This window comes from Corvus moneduloides, chromosome 1 (assembly GCF_009650955.1).
Source record: "Corvus moneduloides isolate bCorMon1 chromosome 1, bCorMon1.pri, whole genome shotgun sequence".
NCBI classification, from domain to species: domain Eukaryota; kingdom Metazoa; phylum Chordata; class Aves; order Passeriformes; family Corvidae; genus Corvus; species Corvus moneduloides.
This window is the reverse complement of record NC_045476.1, coordinates 91,014,390-91,029,585: the sequence shown is the minus strand read 5'-3', so window position 1 is coordinate 91,029,585 and position 15,196 is coordinate 91,014,390. Positions and strand designations below refer to the sequence as shown.

General features: G+C 54.3%; 1 protein-coding gene across 1 annotated transcript; it reads right to left on the bottom strand.

Moving 5' to 3' along the window:
- Positions 1-682: 682 nt before the first annotated feature.
- Positions 683-14,515, bottom strand: LOC116448222 (myosin-7). The gene is made up of 40 exons (XM_032118363.1): positions 14,415-14,515; positions 13,574-13,791; positions 12,999-13,142; positions 12,425-12,581; positions 12,281-12,308; positions 11,940-12,051; positions 11,447-11,539; positions 11,259-11,322; positions 10,958-11,056; positions 10,765-10,868; positions 10,547-10,685; positions 10,344-10,462; positions 10,094-10,243; positions 9,748-9,918; positions 9,307-9,616; positions 9,156-9,223; positions 8,931-9,018; positions 8,684-8,801; positions 8,473-8,596; positions 8,144-8,280; positions 7,935-8,061; positions 7,693-7,821; positions 7,381-7,623; positions 6,858-7,034; positions 6,580-6,725; positions 6,393-6,483; positions 5,349-5,738; positions 5,133-5,259; positions 4,912-5,030; positions 4,424-4,620; positions 4,034-4,217; positions 3,621-3,786; positions 3,416-3,540; positions 3,025-3,333; positions 2,687-2,890; positions 2,357-2,482; positions 1,978-2,253; positions 1,424-1,519; positions 893-1,027; positions 683-806 (listed from the first exon to the last, which is right to left on the bottom strand). Exons 2-40 carry the CDS (start codon positions 13,772-13,774, stop codon positions 786-788), a joined length of 5,814 nt encoding a protein of 1,937 aa, XP_031974254.1. The 5' UTR covers positions 13,775-13,791; positions 14,415-14,515; the 3' UTR covers positions 683-785.
- Positions 14,516-15,196: the final 681 nt, after the last annotated feature.

The following is a 15,196-nucleotide window of genomic DNA, read 5'->3' as shown; positions in this document are numbered from 1 at the left end:
GGGACAGGCCGGAGACAGAGGGACAGTGGGACATAGAGAACATGGAGGGACCGGGGGTATATGGAGAAGGTAGAACGACTATGAGAGATGGAGAAGACTGGGCTGGTGGGCCAAGAGGTGGTGGGGTGATGGATGGAAAGTTCAGAGCAATGGAGGGACATGGGACAGAGCGTCAGTAGGGCATGGGGGGTTATGGGACATGGTGTGCAGTGGGACGGAGCAGCTGGTGCCCAGGGGAACACTGAGGCCAGGATAGAGGGACATCAGCCCCTGCAGCAGGAGAAGGTGCAACTCAGGAGCCAAGACATGCCCGAGGAGTCCACTCAGGCTCTGCCCCATATGAGGGGGTCCCAGATGCTGTCCCCCACCTCCTGGGGTCCCTCCCTTCCCACCCCCACATCTGCCCCCAGATTTGTCTCTCCCCCACATGGATCTAGGTTGGTGTGGAGCAGGTTGAGGCTGCAGAACACCATGGGGCAGATAGAGATACTTTGTGGGGCAGCTCAAGGTTGAGGGGCAACCCATGGTTCACATCACATTGCATTAGGGATCTGATTGCATCATGCTGTGGGGCACACTGGGTTGCACACTGGTTGGTGATCTTGTGTGGGCTAGACATCTTGTGGGTGCTGTGCCATGGGGTAACCCCACCCTCCCCACACAAACCCAGCCCCATATAAACTGCTGCTGCTCAATGCATTTTATTGGCTGACCAAAGTTAGGGAGCTGGGAGTGGGGGTGGGCCACTTGGAGGTCCAGGGGATATTGTTGGGGGATCCAGAGCTTCACTCTTCGTTGAGTCCCTTCTGATGGAGAAGGAGAAAAAGGAAGTGTGAGCGTGGGGCTGTTGTGGGACAGCCATGAGGCACCTGTGGGGAGGGGAAAGTCCCACCTTGGCTCCAATGTCGCGGCTCTTGGCCCGCAGCTTGTTGACCTGGGACTCGGCGATGTCAGCACGCTCCTCTGCCTCGTCCAGCTCGTGCTGCACCTTGCGGAACTTGGCCAGGTTGGTGTTGGCCTGTTCCTCCTGAGGGGGCAGGGACATCAGTCAGGCTCCCACACAGCTCTCTCTGGCCTCCTGCCATCCCAGCTGCTCTCCATATATCTGACTTTATTATTACTCCATTTGGCCCACAATAGACCCACCTGTCCTTCCAGACATCCCATATTCCAGCCACCCAACCATCTACTCAACTAACCATCCATCTAGCGTTCCATCCATCCATCCATCCATCCATCCCTCCCACCACCATCTCTCCATCCCACCACCTACCAACTTTCTCTTCACCTACTCTCCTCACCCACTGACACCCCACCCCTTGACCACAAGTCCCCTGCTACTCCCCACATCCTCTGCCACACCCCAATCCCACCCTGTCTCCTCCTGGGGGGGTGGTCTCACAGATGTCCCTCCAGTGCTCACCGCCTCCTCTGCCTGTCGCTTGTAGGCCTTGACCTTCATTTGGAGCTTGTCCACGAGGTCCTGGAGCCGGACCATATTTTTACGGTCCTCCTCCGTCTGTAGGGTGAGAGACATGTGGATCAGGACCTGACCCTACCTGTGCTTTGAGTCACCACCAGAGCAGTGAGGGTCAGGAAACAGTTAATGATGTTCTTGGAGACTGGAGTCTCTCTAGATCTGTGGGTGTCCTCAACTGTGGGGCAGAAAGCGGGTTGTCTCTCTGTGTGAAGGCATCCTCTTGCCCCTGATGAGGTCCCACCTGAGGTTCTGGATCATGCAGAGACCACATGGATGCTGGGACACCGAGAGGTGGCCGGGGTGGCTCATGACCACCAGGCCAACCATGTTCTGGGTCCCACTACAGTATCAGACATAGAGGCAGTGGGTGGTCTAGTTTACCCATGTCTCTCTGTCCAGCAGGTCAGCCATGTTCTAAGTCATGTACAGCATGAGATATGAGGCCCTGTGGCCACAGGGAGAGTGGCTGACCTCCAGCACCACCTCAGGCAACCCACCTGGTAGCTGAGCTCCTTGACACGACGCTCAGACTTGCGGAGACCCTTGACACTCTCAGCATGGCGCTTCTGCTCAGCCTCCAGCTCATTCTCCAGCTCCCGCACACGAGCCTCCAGCTTCTGCAGCTGCTTCTTGCCCCCTTTGAGGGCCAGCTGCTCGGCCTCATCCAACCTCATCTGCAGGTCCTTGATGGTCTGCTCCATGTTCTTCTTCATTCGCTCCAGGTGGGCGCTGGTGTCCTGCTCCTTCTTCAGCTCCTCTGCCATCATGGCCGCCTGCCCAAGGAGAGAAGCAAGCAGAGAAGGAGGACCAAAATGTGCTCTCCATCACCCTCCAGTGGAAGGTGTCCTAGACGTTGGTTCCCAGCATGGCACTCACATCAGTGATGGCTTTCTTAGCCTTCTCTTCTGCATTCCTGCACTCCTGGATGGCCTCTTCCACCTCTGTCTGTAGCTGGGAGATGTCTGCCTCCATCTTCTTCTTCTGGTTGATGAGGCTGGTGTTCTGGAGTTAGAGGAGAGGATCTCAGGAGGTGTCTGTTGAAGTGCTGACCAATCCTTCTTCAACCCCCTCAGTACTTAATGCCCCCCTACTCCCTGCCAACTCTGCGGGCTTAAAGGATCTGGAGATGTTGGTAACTCAAGCTATTGGAAGCCCACACCCATGGGTGGAGGTGACGTCTCTCCTTGAAGGCATGTGATGTCTCACCTGTGAATGGAGAAGCTGGACCCTCTCACTGGCCTCAATCAACTCCTGCTCAGCCAACTTGCGGGCCCTCTCAGTCTGTTCCACCACTGCCCGCAACTCCTCCAGCTCTGACTGGAGGAGGTTGTTTCTTCTCTCCACAATGGCGATGTTCTCCTTCAGGTCTTCATTGACCCGTGCCATGTCATCCAGCTGCAGCTGAGTGTCCTACAAGGCAGCACAGGGAAAGAGCGTGAATGGGGATGGTGGGGAAGCAGATCAAGGTCTACCTTTCTTCCTGTGTGGGGAGGTGGGACCTACTGCACCTCAACATTCTAATGGGATAGAAGTCTGATGGGTACCTTGAGGTAGCCCTGCAATGTTTTGACTTGCTTCTGGGCCTCAGCAGCCACGCGATTGGCATGACTGAGCTGAATCTCCATCTCATTGAGGTCACCCTCCATCTTCTTCTTCAGCCTCAGGGCCTCATTGCGGCTCCGGGTCTCAGCATCCAGCGAGGTCTGCAGCGAGTCCACCACCCGCAGGTGGTTGCGCTTGGCCTGCTCCATCTCCTCATCCTTCTCAGCCAGCTTGCGCTCATAGTCTGCCTTGACCTGGTTGAACTCCAGTTGAGCCCTCAGGATCTTTCCCTCCTCGTGCTCCAGAGAGGCCTGGTGTGGACAGAGATAAATTAGAGGGCCACAGAGAAGACTAGGACAACCTGGGGACTCATGGGGATGTGATTTGGCTCACCTCAGCCTCCTCCAGTGCAGCTTGGAGCTCCAGTTTCTCAGCATCCAGCTGCTTCCTGACCTTCTCCAGTTCATGGATGGTCTTGTGACTGCCACCCAGCTGCTCCGTCAGGTCCGAGATCTCCTCTGCTCGGATGAAAAGCCATCAGATTATGTCGAAGGTGATGGAAAACCACAAGGTGGGCAGGGAAGGACCACAGTCTCACCTTGGAGATTCTTGTTCTCCCTTTTGAAAGTCTCTAAGTGATCAAGCGACTCCTCATAGGCGTTCTTCAGCTTGAAGAGCTCAGTGCTGAGGGACCTGGCCTCTTTCTGCGATGCTTCCAGCTCCACCTGTGACTCTTCAAATTTCTGCTTCCACTCAGACAAGATCTATGGGAACATCACCTGCTCAGCTGCTGCTTTGCCCATGAAGAACCCTCTTTCCATCCTCCTCCTCCTTTCCCCAATATTCTCCTGGTATGGACTTGAAGCTCTGCTAAAATCTGGCCCTTGAAAGTTGTTCACCTTTCTTCTGGACTTCTTCTCCCGCCTTTCTTTGATTTCTTTGATTCATGGGACCCACATCTCTCTACCCCCTTCCCACACTTCTCCTTCCACCATTTCTTGGTCCTCCCACCTTGTCAAAGTTTCTCTGTTTCTTGTCCAATGCAGCAGCTGCTGCATTTGACCGCTCCAGGTCTGCCATGAGATCTTCAATCTCATTTTGCAGTCGGTGCTTGGTCTTCTCCAGGGAGGAACATTTGGCATTGACTGCCTCCACCGCTTCCTCAGCCTCCTGAAGCCGCTGGGCCAGTTTCTTCCTACCATGGGAGAAAACCTGGCTGTGGTGACCCATGGACCAAGTGGATCAACTCAAACCTTCTTCCACCCACTGGCTGGCTGAGGCTCTGCTCTGGATATCCTCTACCATCTCCAGGTTCCTAACATTCTCCAGATCCTGATACAGTGGAAGAGTCTCCACTCTCCCCTGCCTCATAGAGTCTTCCTCCATGGAGAGATGACTCACTTGGCCTCCTCCAGCTCCTCAGTGCGCTGGATGGCATCTGTCTCATACTTGGTCCTCCACTGTGCCACCTCAGAGTTGGCCTTGGAGAGTGAGCGCTGGAGCTCAGCCTTGGCCTCTGTCTCCTCCTCATATTGCTCCCTCAGAAGGTCGCAGTCATGCCGGGCCGACTGAAGCGCATGGGCCAGTGCATTCTTGGCCTGGGAGGGGAGAGCCACATGAGGTGAGGAGAAGTTGGGTCCACATCAACTTGAGCTATCTTGGCATTCTTCAATTCCAACAACCTCATTACCAACCAACCCAACCCAGCTCAACTCAACCGAGCCCAACCTCCTTGTAACATACCAACCCTACTGAATTTCTGAGGACCCTCAATTCATTTTCTCCTACTGTGAGGGCGGAGTCATGATGCACCTTTTGGTCCCAAACCAACTGCATCCTTAACACTGGAGGTGTCTTTCATCCCCACTGACCCCCCAACAAAGCCCTACCTTGACTTCTTCCTCTAGCTGCCTCTTGAGGTCCTCCAGCTGTTGTGTGTATGTGAGTTTCCCTCGCGTCATCTGGTTGATGAAGGCTTCTTTCTCCTCCAGCTGCCTGGAGAGCTCGCCTGTTGGGTGGAATGGTGGATAAGCACTTGCTGGACACACCCCAAAGCCACCCCACTGGGCAAGACATAGGCAATCGGGTTTGGAAAGAGCAAGCCCCTCACCATTTTCCGTCTGGAGCTTGGCTCGTTGAGTGGTGAGGTCATTGACCATGCGTTGAGCCTCTTCAGACTTGGTCCGGTGCTCATTCATCTGATCTTCCATGGTGCGGCACATCTTCTCCAGGTTGGCCTACAAACAGGAAGGGCAGGAAGATGAAAGGTAACCTTGAGAGGACAGTGGAAGTGTTATCCCTTCATGGCTGGAGACCTATTTCCTACCTTGGCCTTTATCAATTGCTCCATGTTGGAGCCAACATCATCCAGCTCCAGCTTGAGCTCACTCTTCTCCTTCTCCAGCTTCTGCTTGACACGCTGTAAGTTGTCGATCTGCTCACTGAGCTCGGCCACACTGTCGGCATGCTTCTTGCGCAGCGCAGCGGCCGTGGCCTCGTGCTGCAGTGTGGCCTCCTCCAGATCCCGCCGCATCTTCTGGAACTCTGCCTCCCGCTTCTTGTTGAGCTCAATCTGCACCGATGTGGCCCCACCCGCCTCCTCCAGCCGCTCGCTGATCTCCTCCAGCTCGCGCGACAGGTCTGAGCGTAGCTTTTCCACCTTGGCTCTGCCTGTCCGCTCTGCCTCCAACTCCTCCTCCAGCTCCTCAATCCGCGCCTGTGCTCCGGAGATGAACATGTTTTCAGCAGACTTGGTTTCACCCAACTCCTCCACTCAACTCAACCAATCAAGCTGGAGAGTCTTTAAGTCAATTCAACCCAACCAGACTCTTCAGCTCAACCCAGACAGTTGTAGACCCTTCACTTCAACCAGTCTTGATCCCATCCAGTTCTCATCAACCGAGTCAAGATCTGAGATCTCCAGATCAACCTGGCCTTATTTGAATACACTCCACCTTCTCAAATTAACTTGAGATTCTTCAACTCAACTGGTCTTGAGAACATTCAACTCAACCAGTCCTAGAGCTAACTGGATCAGACAGCTCAGCACAAACTTCCCTAAAGACATTGGAATGAACATGATCCAACCAGATGGTCTGCTCAGCTCAGATGATTCTACCCAAGATGCTCCCCCTACCTCCAGACCCTTTGGTTCGGCTCAACTCCCATGAAAGCCAACGTGCCAAGGAGCCCATGAGTCATTTCAAGGCAAAAAATGATAGAGAGATTCTGGGACAAGCAACATGCCACGGTCTTCTGATCTCAGGTGAGTGGCACATTGGTTTAGGTCCTTCTCAAAAAGACGTGAAGATAAAAATGGGGAGGACCAGTTCCTCCTTCTGGCTGATCCCCAAGCTGAAGCCCACCTCACCTGAAGCTCTTTGAGCTTCTTCTGGAGCTGGGCTGCAACTGCTTGCTCGTCCTCTATTCTGGCGTTGAGGGCATTGAGCTCAAAGTCTTTCCTGGGTGTGGGGAAAAACACCAGGCACTCATTCTCCTGAGTGCTCAGTGGAGAGAGGTGTTACAGGTAGAGTATAAGCAAGTGCACAGGCTCCTACTTTTTCAGCCTTTCATCCAGTTGTTGCTTGTCATTCTCCAGGTCCATGATACTCTCCTGAGCCAGCTTCAAATCACCTTCTAGCTTCCTTTTGGCCCGTTCCAGGTCCATCCGGATCTTCTTCTCCTGCTCCAGTGAACTCTCCAGCTGCAAGTGAGGAAGAGACACATCCATCAGCCTCCCACAAACACACACCCCAGAAGGACCTCCACACCCCAGGGGATCAGCTATGTGCCTGTGGGGATCAGCTATGTGCCTGTGGGAGTGGCCTATACTCACATCATCCACTTGCTGTTCCAGCTTGACTTTGGCCTTTGTCAGGGTGTTGACCTTGTCTTCCTCCGCCTGCAGGTCATCCAGCGCTTGCTGGTGAGATTCTTGCAGGGCCTTCTTCTCCTTTGTTAGCTTGACAATGATCTCATCCAGCCCAGCCATCTCCTCTGTGAGGTTCTTGACCTGCAGGAAGAGAAATATCAGGCCTCCAGCTTTGTACCACAGGTAGGACAAGAGACAGAAGGTTGTTCTTGCTCTTGGTGAAGCTAAGTCAGGAGATGCAGGAAAACACAACCAACCTTGGGTCTTGGTCATGCAATCCAACCAGCCTTGGATCATCACAACCCAACCCAAGCAGTTTTGGGTCTTCATGACTCAACTCATCCAGTTCTGAATTTTACAGCCCAAACAGCCATGAATCTTGGCATGCCAATCCAATGAGCCTTGGGTCTTCACCAGAGCTATTCACTTTGGCTTGAGTCAGCTCAATTCCCCACAATTTGAGGTCAAGACCTCTCCCCTTGCTCACCTTGTTCTCAGTGGCATGTTTCTCCTTCTCCACCTTGGCCAATGACAACTCCAGGTCATCAATGTCCTTCTTCAGCTCTGAGCATTCATCCTCCAGCTTCCTCTTCTTTGCTGTCAACTCAGCATTCATCTCCTCCTCATCCTCCATCCGCTCTGTCATCTCCTTCACCTTGGCCTCCAGCTGGATCTTGTTCTTGATCAGCTGGTCACAGCGTTCCTCAGCGTCAGCCAGGTTGTCTTGCTCCTGGAAGGGGGACAGTTGGTTTGAGGGAATGAAAAAGGAGTGCAGGGCCGGGGCATCTAGGTCACTTACAGCCTGCACTTGGAGCTGAAGGTCATTCTTCTCCTGCAGCATGGAGACCATCTTCTCCTCCAGCTCCTTGCGCCGAGCTTCTGACTTCTCCAGGGCCTCCTTCAGCCGCCCAAACTCTTCTTTCATGTTCTGTGGGAGGCACAAAGGTGCCATGTCTCATTTCTTCCTTTTGGTCCCTACATACCACTTCCTCTCTCCATCTTCACCTCCACCCACCTTCCCTTCCCATGGCCCTGTCCTACCTGCATCTCTTTCTCCGTCTCAGCGCTCTTCAACAAGGGCTTGATCTTGAAGTAGAGCTTCATCCAAGGCCAGTTCTTCACCCCCATGAAGGCCCTGATGTTCCACTGGATCACCAGCAGCGAGTCCCTGGAGAAGGCACAGCAAGATGTGGGTCACCAGGGGCTTCCACTCAACAGGGACACAACACCATCTCCATCTCACCACCCACCTGCGCTCTAGGATCTTCTTGAACTCCTGACGAGAGAGGAAACCACGGACTTGGGCCTGCAAGCGAGTCATGATCCGGGCCAGGCGCTCATCCCGCATCTCCTCCAGCAGCCCCAGCAGCCCAGCCTTGAAGAAGACCTTTGAGGAAAGATGAAGATAAGTGCTGCTGGGATTTGGAGGCGTGGTGGAGGGATGGGTGGTGGCGTGGATGGAGGGAGCTCAGATGGGCAGGTGGATGAGTATGTGGGTGTACCATAAGAGCCCATCTCGTCCCACCATGAAAGCCTTGTGGATGGTGGGACCACAGGAACAGAGACCAAGTGACCTCACCTTGGTGTGTCCAAACTTGTACTGGTTGTGGTCAATATCAAGGGATCCCAGGAGCTTCTCGGCACCCTTACGACTGTCAATGAACTGCCCCTCAGGGATGGCAGCGGGGTTCAGGATGCGGTACCTGGTGACCAGAGAGGACAGGAAAACCCTGAAATCATCCCCAGTGGGGTTGTCCACCACCTCCCCATATTTTCTCCTCTGTGCCTACCTCTGGCGGAAGTCCCCATAGAGGATGCGGTTGGGGAAGCCCTTGCGGCAGATGCGGATGCCCTCCAGCACCCCATTGCAGCGGAGCTGGTGCATTACCAGGGGATTGTTCATCACACCTGGTGGGTCATCAAGACTGGTGAGTCAAGGCCTGCCCCACAGCACTGCCCCACAGCACTGCTCCCCACCACCACCTTTGGCAAGGGCCCAACACTGTCCTCTGGATCAACCCTCAGGGATTGGCTCACCAGGAGACTTGGTCTCATTGGGGATGATGCAGCGGACAAAATGAGGGTGGGTAGACCGCAGGTTGGTCATCAATTTATTGAGATTCTCCTGAAAAATAGAGGAGGAGATGATGAAGGGAATGAAGACACCCCCCAGCCTGTCCCACCAAAGGTCATCCCTTGCCCTAGGACATGTTTTCCATGCCCACACATCCTGGGGTCCACCAATAACCCTTGGACTCTCACCCGATGCAGCGCAGAGACAGTCTGGAAGGAGGAACCTTTCTTCTTAGCTCCTTTCCCCTTCTCCATGGCTGTTGGAGAAGAAGAAAGGATGAGATAGGTCAGGGACAGGGTGGGGAGAACCCCAGATGCTAAGGAAGAGGATACCCCTTACGTGCATCAGCCCCAGCGTAGTTGGCAAAGAGGTTGGCCAAGAGCTTCAGGGCTGACTTCTGGTAGAGCCCCACCACTGTTTCATTGAGGGGGTCCTTGTTTTTCTGCAGCCACCCGATGATGTTGTAGTCTACTGTGCCAGCATAGTGGATAAGGGCAAAGTGGGCCTCTGGCTTCCCTTTGATGTTTCGTGGCTTCCCAAAGTTGGCCGACTTGCCCAGGTGATTATCAAAGAGCTTGGCCTTGAACGTCATGTCCGTGGCCTTAGGAAACATGCATTCCTCTTCCAGGATGGACATGATTCCCATGGGCTGGGAAGAAAAGACCTTGTTGGCTACAGTGAACACCAAGTACAACCCAACTGGCAAACTTTGGGGTTCCTGCGAAGCTCCAAAAGAAAGGGCCCTTCCCCAACCTCATGAGGCCCTGGGGGAGGTGGTACCTTCTCAATGAGGTCGATGCAAGCTTGGAGGTCCATGCCAAAGTCAATGAACTCCCACTCGATCCCCTCCTTCTTGTATTCCTCCTGCTCCAGCACGAACATGTGGTGGTTGAAAAACTGCTGCAGCTTCTCATTGGTGAAGTTGATGCAGAGCTGCTCGAAGCTGTTGAACTGGGGAAGGAGAGAGGAGATGGACAATGGGGTCAACAGAACACCTAATATGTTCAGTGAGGTCAACCTGAGCCCTAACTGGGTCAACACAAATGAAAACAAGGTCATCTGACCATCCAGTAGCGTTAACTCAACACCCAGTGGGGTCAACACAACACAGTCAACCAGGGCTTACATCAAAGATCTCAAAGCCAGCAATGTCCAGCACACCAATGAAGTACTGCCTTGGCTGCTTGGTCTCCAGCGAGTTGTTGATCCTGGTCACCATCCAGTTGAACATCTTCTCATACACGGCCTTGGCCAAGGCTCCAACGGCATAAATCACCTGGAAGAGGGACATCCCAACAGTGAGAGGGGTCTCATGGTGTCCTCATTGCTGGAGATTGCACCCCAAAAGGAGGAGGTTTTGGGGACGTCCTACTCACCTGCTGGACATTCTGCCCCTTGGTGACATACTCATTGCCCACCTTGACCCGAGGGTGGCACAACCCCTTGAGAAGATCAGCCGAGTTCAACCCCATTAGGTAAGCTGACTTGTCCGCCTCTGAGGACGAAGAAGAGAAAATATGAACCTGGAAGGATCATGGGGTTCACCCCAGTTTCCACCTCAACCTTGGTTGGACCCAACCTTCTGTGCCATCCGGTTCTGCCTGCTCTTCCCGTTGTTTCTGCTTGAACTTCATATTGCCGAAGTGCATGATGGCACCTGTCAGTTTATAGATGGAGTTTTTCTCCTCTGGGGTGAAGCCCAGGACATCGAAAGCACTCTGTGGGGCCAAAATGTGGTCAAGATCTTCTCCAGCCCACAGGGATACATACACACTGCCTGGTGGCCTCCCATCTCACATCTGTGGCCAGGAGTTCCTCTCCATCATCAATGGATGGAACTGTGGTCTCTCCTTGGGAGATGAAGGCATAGTCATAGGGGTTGTTGGTCACCAGCATCATGTCTGAAAAGAGAAAAAGAGGTTGGGGACAGGCAGGTCTAAAAAGGGGTGCAGGGTCAGGTATTTGCAGGTAGGTTGGGAGCATGGCTCACCCAGTAGCTCTGGCTTCTTATTGGAGAGGATCTGGTAGTAGATGTGGTAGTTTCTTTCAGCCTTCAGCTGGAAGATGACACGGGACTTCTCCAGGAGGTCTGGAGTGGGGATGAAGAGAAGATGGGTGGAGGTTGGGATGAGATGGAGGGTCAGATGGATGAATGGAGGGAGGCTTGAGGATGTGGAAGGGTAGATGGATGATAGCATGAGGAGAAGGATGGGCAGGTGGATGGAGAGATGGATGATGGGAGGGATGATGGACAACTAGATGTCCTCTCTTGGACCCTTCCACCTACTCACAGGTCTCAATGTCAGCCGATGCCAACTTCCCAGTGGCCCCGAAATGGATCCGGATGAACTTCCCCTGGAAGAGTAGTGGAAGGAGGTGGAGGTGGCCACCTTCTCCCAGAACATCCCAACCCAGAGACCCTTCCCCATGGACTCCACCCCATAGACCCTTCCTCACAGACTCCACCCCCAGCACTCACAAATCGGGATGAGTTGTCATTCCGGACAGTTTTGGCATTGCCAAAGGCTTCCAAGGCAGGGTTGGCCTGGATGATCTGGTCCTCCAGGGTGCCCTGGTGGAGGGGGATAGTGTCAGGGGAGCTCTCACAGTAAGGGGCAGGAGATGTTGGGTGTGAGGTTGAGATGGATGGAAGGATGGATGGATGGATGGATGGATGGATGAATAGGAGGACACAGAGGTCCGTGAAGGTTTGCATGGGTGGTTGGTTTGATGGACAGGGATGTGGGTTGATGCCATCTGTGGATGGAGGGATGGGTAATTGGGTAGATGGGGATGAGACAGATGAATGGAAGGTTGGATAGATGGTTGGTTGGTTGGTTGGATTATTGGTTGGATTATTGGGTGTTTGGTTGGGTAATTGTTTGGGTGGTTGATTGTGTTATTGGGTGGACAGACAGGTGGCAGAATGATGGCCACACCCCAGGGCGTCATCCCCCATCCAGTGCCCTTACCTTGCCCGGAGCCCCCGTCTCCTTCTTGCCACGGTCACCAATGGCAGCGATGACAGCAAAGTACTGGATGACCCTCTTGGTGTTCACGGTCTTCCCCGCCCCGGATTCTCCGCTGAAGCCAAGAAGAGCAATGGTTGGATACTGGTGCTATGGTGCTGGGGGTAGGGACTCACTGGGGAGGGATGGATCATGGACCTCCACAGACAAGTCCAGATGGTGATAAAGGGCTGGCCATGACAATGGGCATGACTTCAAGGGGGAAGGGGAGGGGCTATGTGCCAGGTGGGAGGATCTTCGCTGTGAGTGGGACTAAGACAATGTTTGCAGATGATGTCACTCACGTGATGAGGATGGATTGGTTCTCCCGATCTGGTGGGATGAGGAGAAGAAACATGAGGTTCTGAAGCCCACCTTGGCTCTGTGCCACATCTCCTGCTCCCCAGAAAAGGATCAGGGGATATGGGGTCCCTGCAGAAGGTCCCTACCTGTCAGCATGTTCTGGTAGGCATTGTCAGAGATGGAGAAGATGTGGGGTGGAGCTTCACTCCGCTTCTTTCCCCGGTAGGCAGCCACCACCTCGGCATTGTAGACGGGCAACCACTTGTAGGGGTTGACAGTCACACAGAAGAGCCCGGAGTAGGTCTGGACAAAGGAGCAGGTGGGTCAGAGTCAGGAGGTGCCGCCTGACTGGGTGGTCCAAGAGGTCTGCAGAAGTGACCTCTTGTGTCTAGGTGATAAACTGGGTTTAGGTGACCCCTGTGGTCTGGAGATGGGACATCTTGGGTGTGGGGGACCAAAGAGCTCTGGGGAGAGGACATGCCAGTTCTGGGTGGCCCATGCAATCTGGAGAAGGGACATCCTGGTTTTGGGTGGCCCAAGGGGTCTGGGATATCTTAGATCTGGGTAGCTCAAGAGGTGTGAAGAAGGATCATCCCAGTTATGGGTGGACCATGAGATCTGGAGAAGGGACATCTTGGGTCTATGTGGCCCAAGGGGTCTACAGAAGGGGCATCCAAGTTCTGGATGGGGTCTGAGGAACCTCATGGGCTCCCAACTCACATAGATCATCCAAGAGGCGTAGCGGTCCTTGAGGTTGTAGAGGACGGCAGGCTCATGGAGGAAAGTCAGCATGGCCATGTCCTCAATCTTGTCGAACTTGGGGGGGTTCTGCTGCATGATCTGGTCCTCCTTGACCGTCACCGTCTGCTCAAGGTAAGGAGGACCCCATGGAGAAGGAACACAGGGCAAGGAGTTGCCCCAGTTGTTGCCTTCCATAGGGCTGGAAGCTGGGCATCTGGGTGCTCTCTTGAGAGCCAGAGGAGGTCTAGGTGTCCCTCAAGTGATAGAGAATATGTTTTGGGCTCTGGGTGTCTTCTTTGGGGTGATAAAGGAGGTTGGATGGGGTCTAGCTGTCTAATGGGTTCTGGGAAAGGTGGATCAGGGTCTAGATATTTCCTGGGTTCTAGAGAAGATATCATGGGTTCTGAGCATCCAGTGGGTGCTGGAGAAGACATGGTGGAGTCTAGATTTTTCTTGGGTTCTAGAGAAGGTGGGTTGGGTTCTTTGTGTCCCATGTGGAATGGAGTTGCTATTTTGAGGTTCTGGTGTTCCAGGTGTGGCTGGGGTCCCCCCACCTTGCCATGTTCGGTCTCAGCAGTGATCTTGGAGCCCTCACGGCTGACAATGGTGGCCTTGACAAATTCCTCCTTCTCATCAGGGACAAAGATGTCCTTCTTCAGGTCGAAAGGGCGGGTCTGGGCAGCCAACCGTTCCTTCTCTGACTTGCGGAGATAGGGGGCAGCCTCCCCAAATTCGGCCATCTCCACATCAGGCATGGTGGCGCTGGATGGGGCTGGGTGGGGTAGGAGGGATCAGACCCTCCAAGTGCTGCCAGTTCCTCTCACTTGACCCCATTGCAGCTCTTTCCTTGGTGAACCCATCATTCCCCGTTCTTCTCCACAGCTACCACTTCTTCCTGGTCAACCCAACTCCTTCATTCCTCCCCAGTGCTCCCAGTTCCTCTCCAATGCTCCCACTCCTCCCAGCTGGCCCATCCCAAGTCCATCCTCACTGGTTCCATCATCTAGAGTTCCCTCTCAGTACTCCCAGTTCCTCTCCAGTGCTCCCAGTCAGCCCCATCCAAAGTCCATCCTTGCCGATCTCATCTTCTCCCATTCTTCTTCAGTGCTCCCAGTTCCTTTCCAGTGCTCCTAATTCCTGCCAGTTGTCCTCATCTCCATCCCAAGTTCCTCCTTGGAAGTCCCAGTGCCCTCCCCAGTGCTCCCTGTTCCTTGCAGTGCCTCACGCTGCCTGCCCTTTACCCCACCCTAGCACCTCCCAGTATGCCCCAGTACTCCTGCATCCCTCCCAGTCCTTCCCAGTTCCCCCACAGAGCCTTTCAGTATCATCCCAGACCCTCCCAATCCCCCCAGTCTCCCCAGACACCCCTCAGTTCCTTACACTACTCAGCCCCACCTCTCTCTGTGGTCTCCGAGTCAGAGGATGACAGTGCAGACTCAGGGCGGTTCTGGTCCTGGTCCGGGACACAACACCCCCCCCAGCATGTCCCAGTATGTCCCAGTGTGTCCCAGTATATCCCAATATGTCCAATTATATTCCAGCATCCCCGCCCATCCCCATCCCCAGTACTTCTCCAGTACACCACCACGCAGACACATACACACACACAGACACACACACACAGAGTACTGCTCAGTAAATCCCAGTATCCCCCTAGGATTTATCCAGTACCCTCCCCCTCCCCCAGTATCATTCCAGTTCCTCCCAGTTACCACATAAACCCTCCCAGCATCATCCCAGTCCCACCCTGTTGCCCCACAGATGTTCCCAGTATCATCCCAGTCTCCCGCAAAGACCCTCCCAGTTCCTCCATAGATCCTCCCAGTCCCTCCCAGTTCCCCTATAGACCCTCCCAGTATAATCCCAGTCCCTCCCAGTTCCCCCATAGACCCTCCCAGTTCTCCTATAAACCCTCCCAGTCCCTCCCAGTTCACCCATAGACCCTCCCAGTTCCCTCCCAGTTCCTCCCTGTTCTTTCCCAGTTCCTTTCAGTTGCCCCCAGTTCCCCCATAACCCCCTCCCAGACCCTCACAGTGCTCCAAGTGCCCCCTGCCCCACCTGCCCCTGGGTCTGCAGGCACTGGCTGGGGGGCCCCCCTTATATCCCCCCCTCCCCCCTGCAGCTGCGTCACCAGGAGGGGGGGGGCCATGGACAGACGGGTGACCTCAAGGCCACCT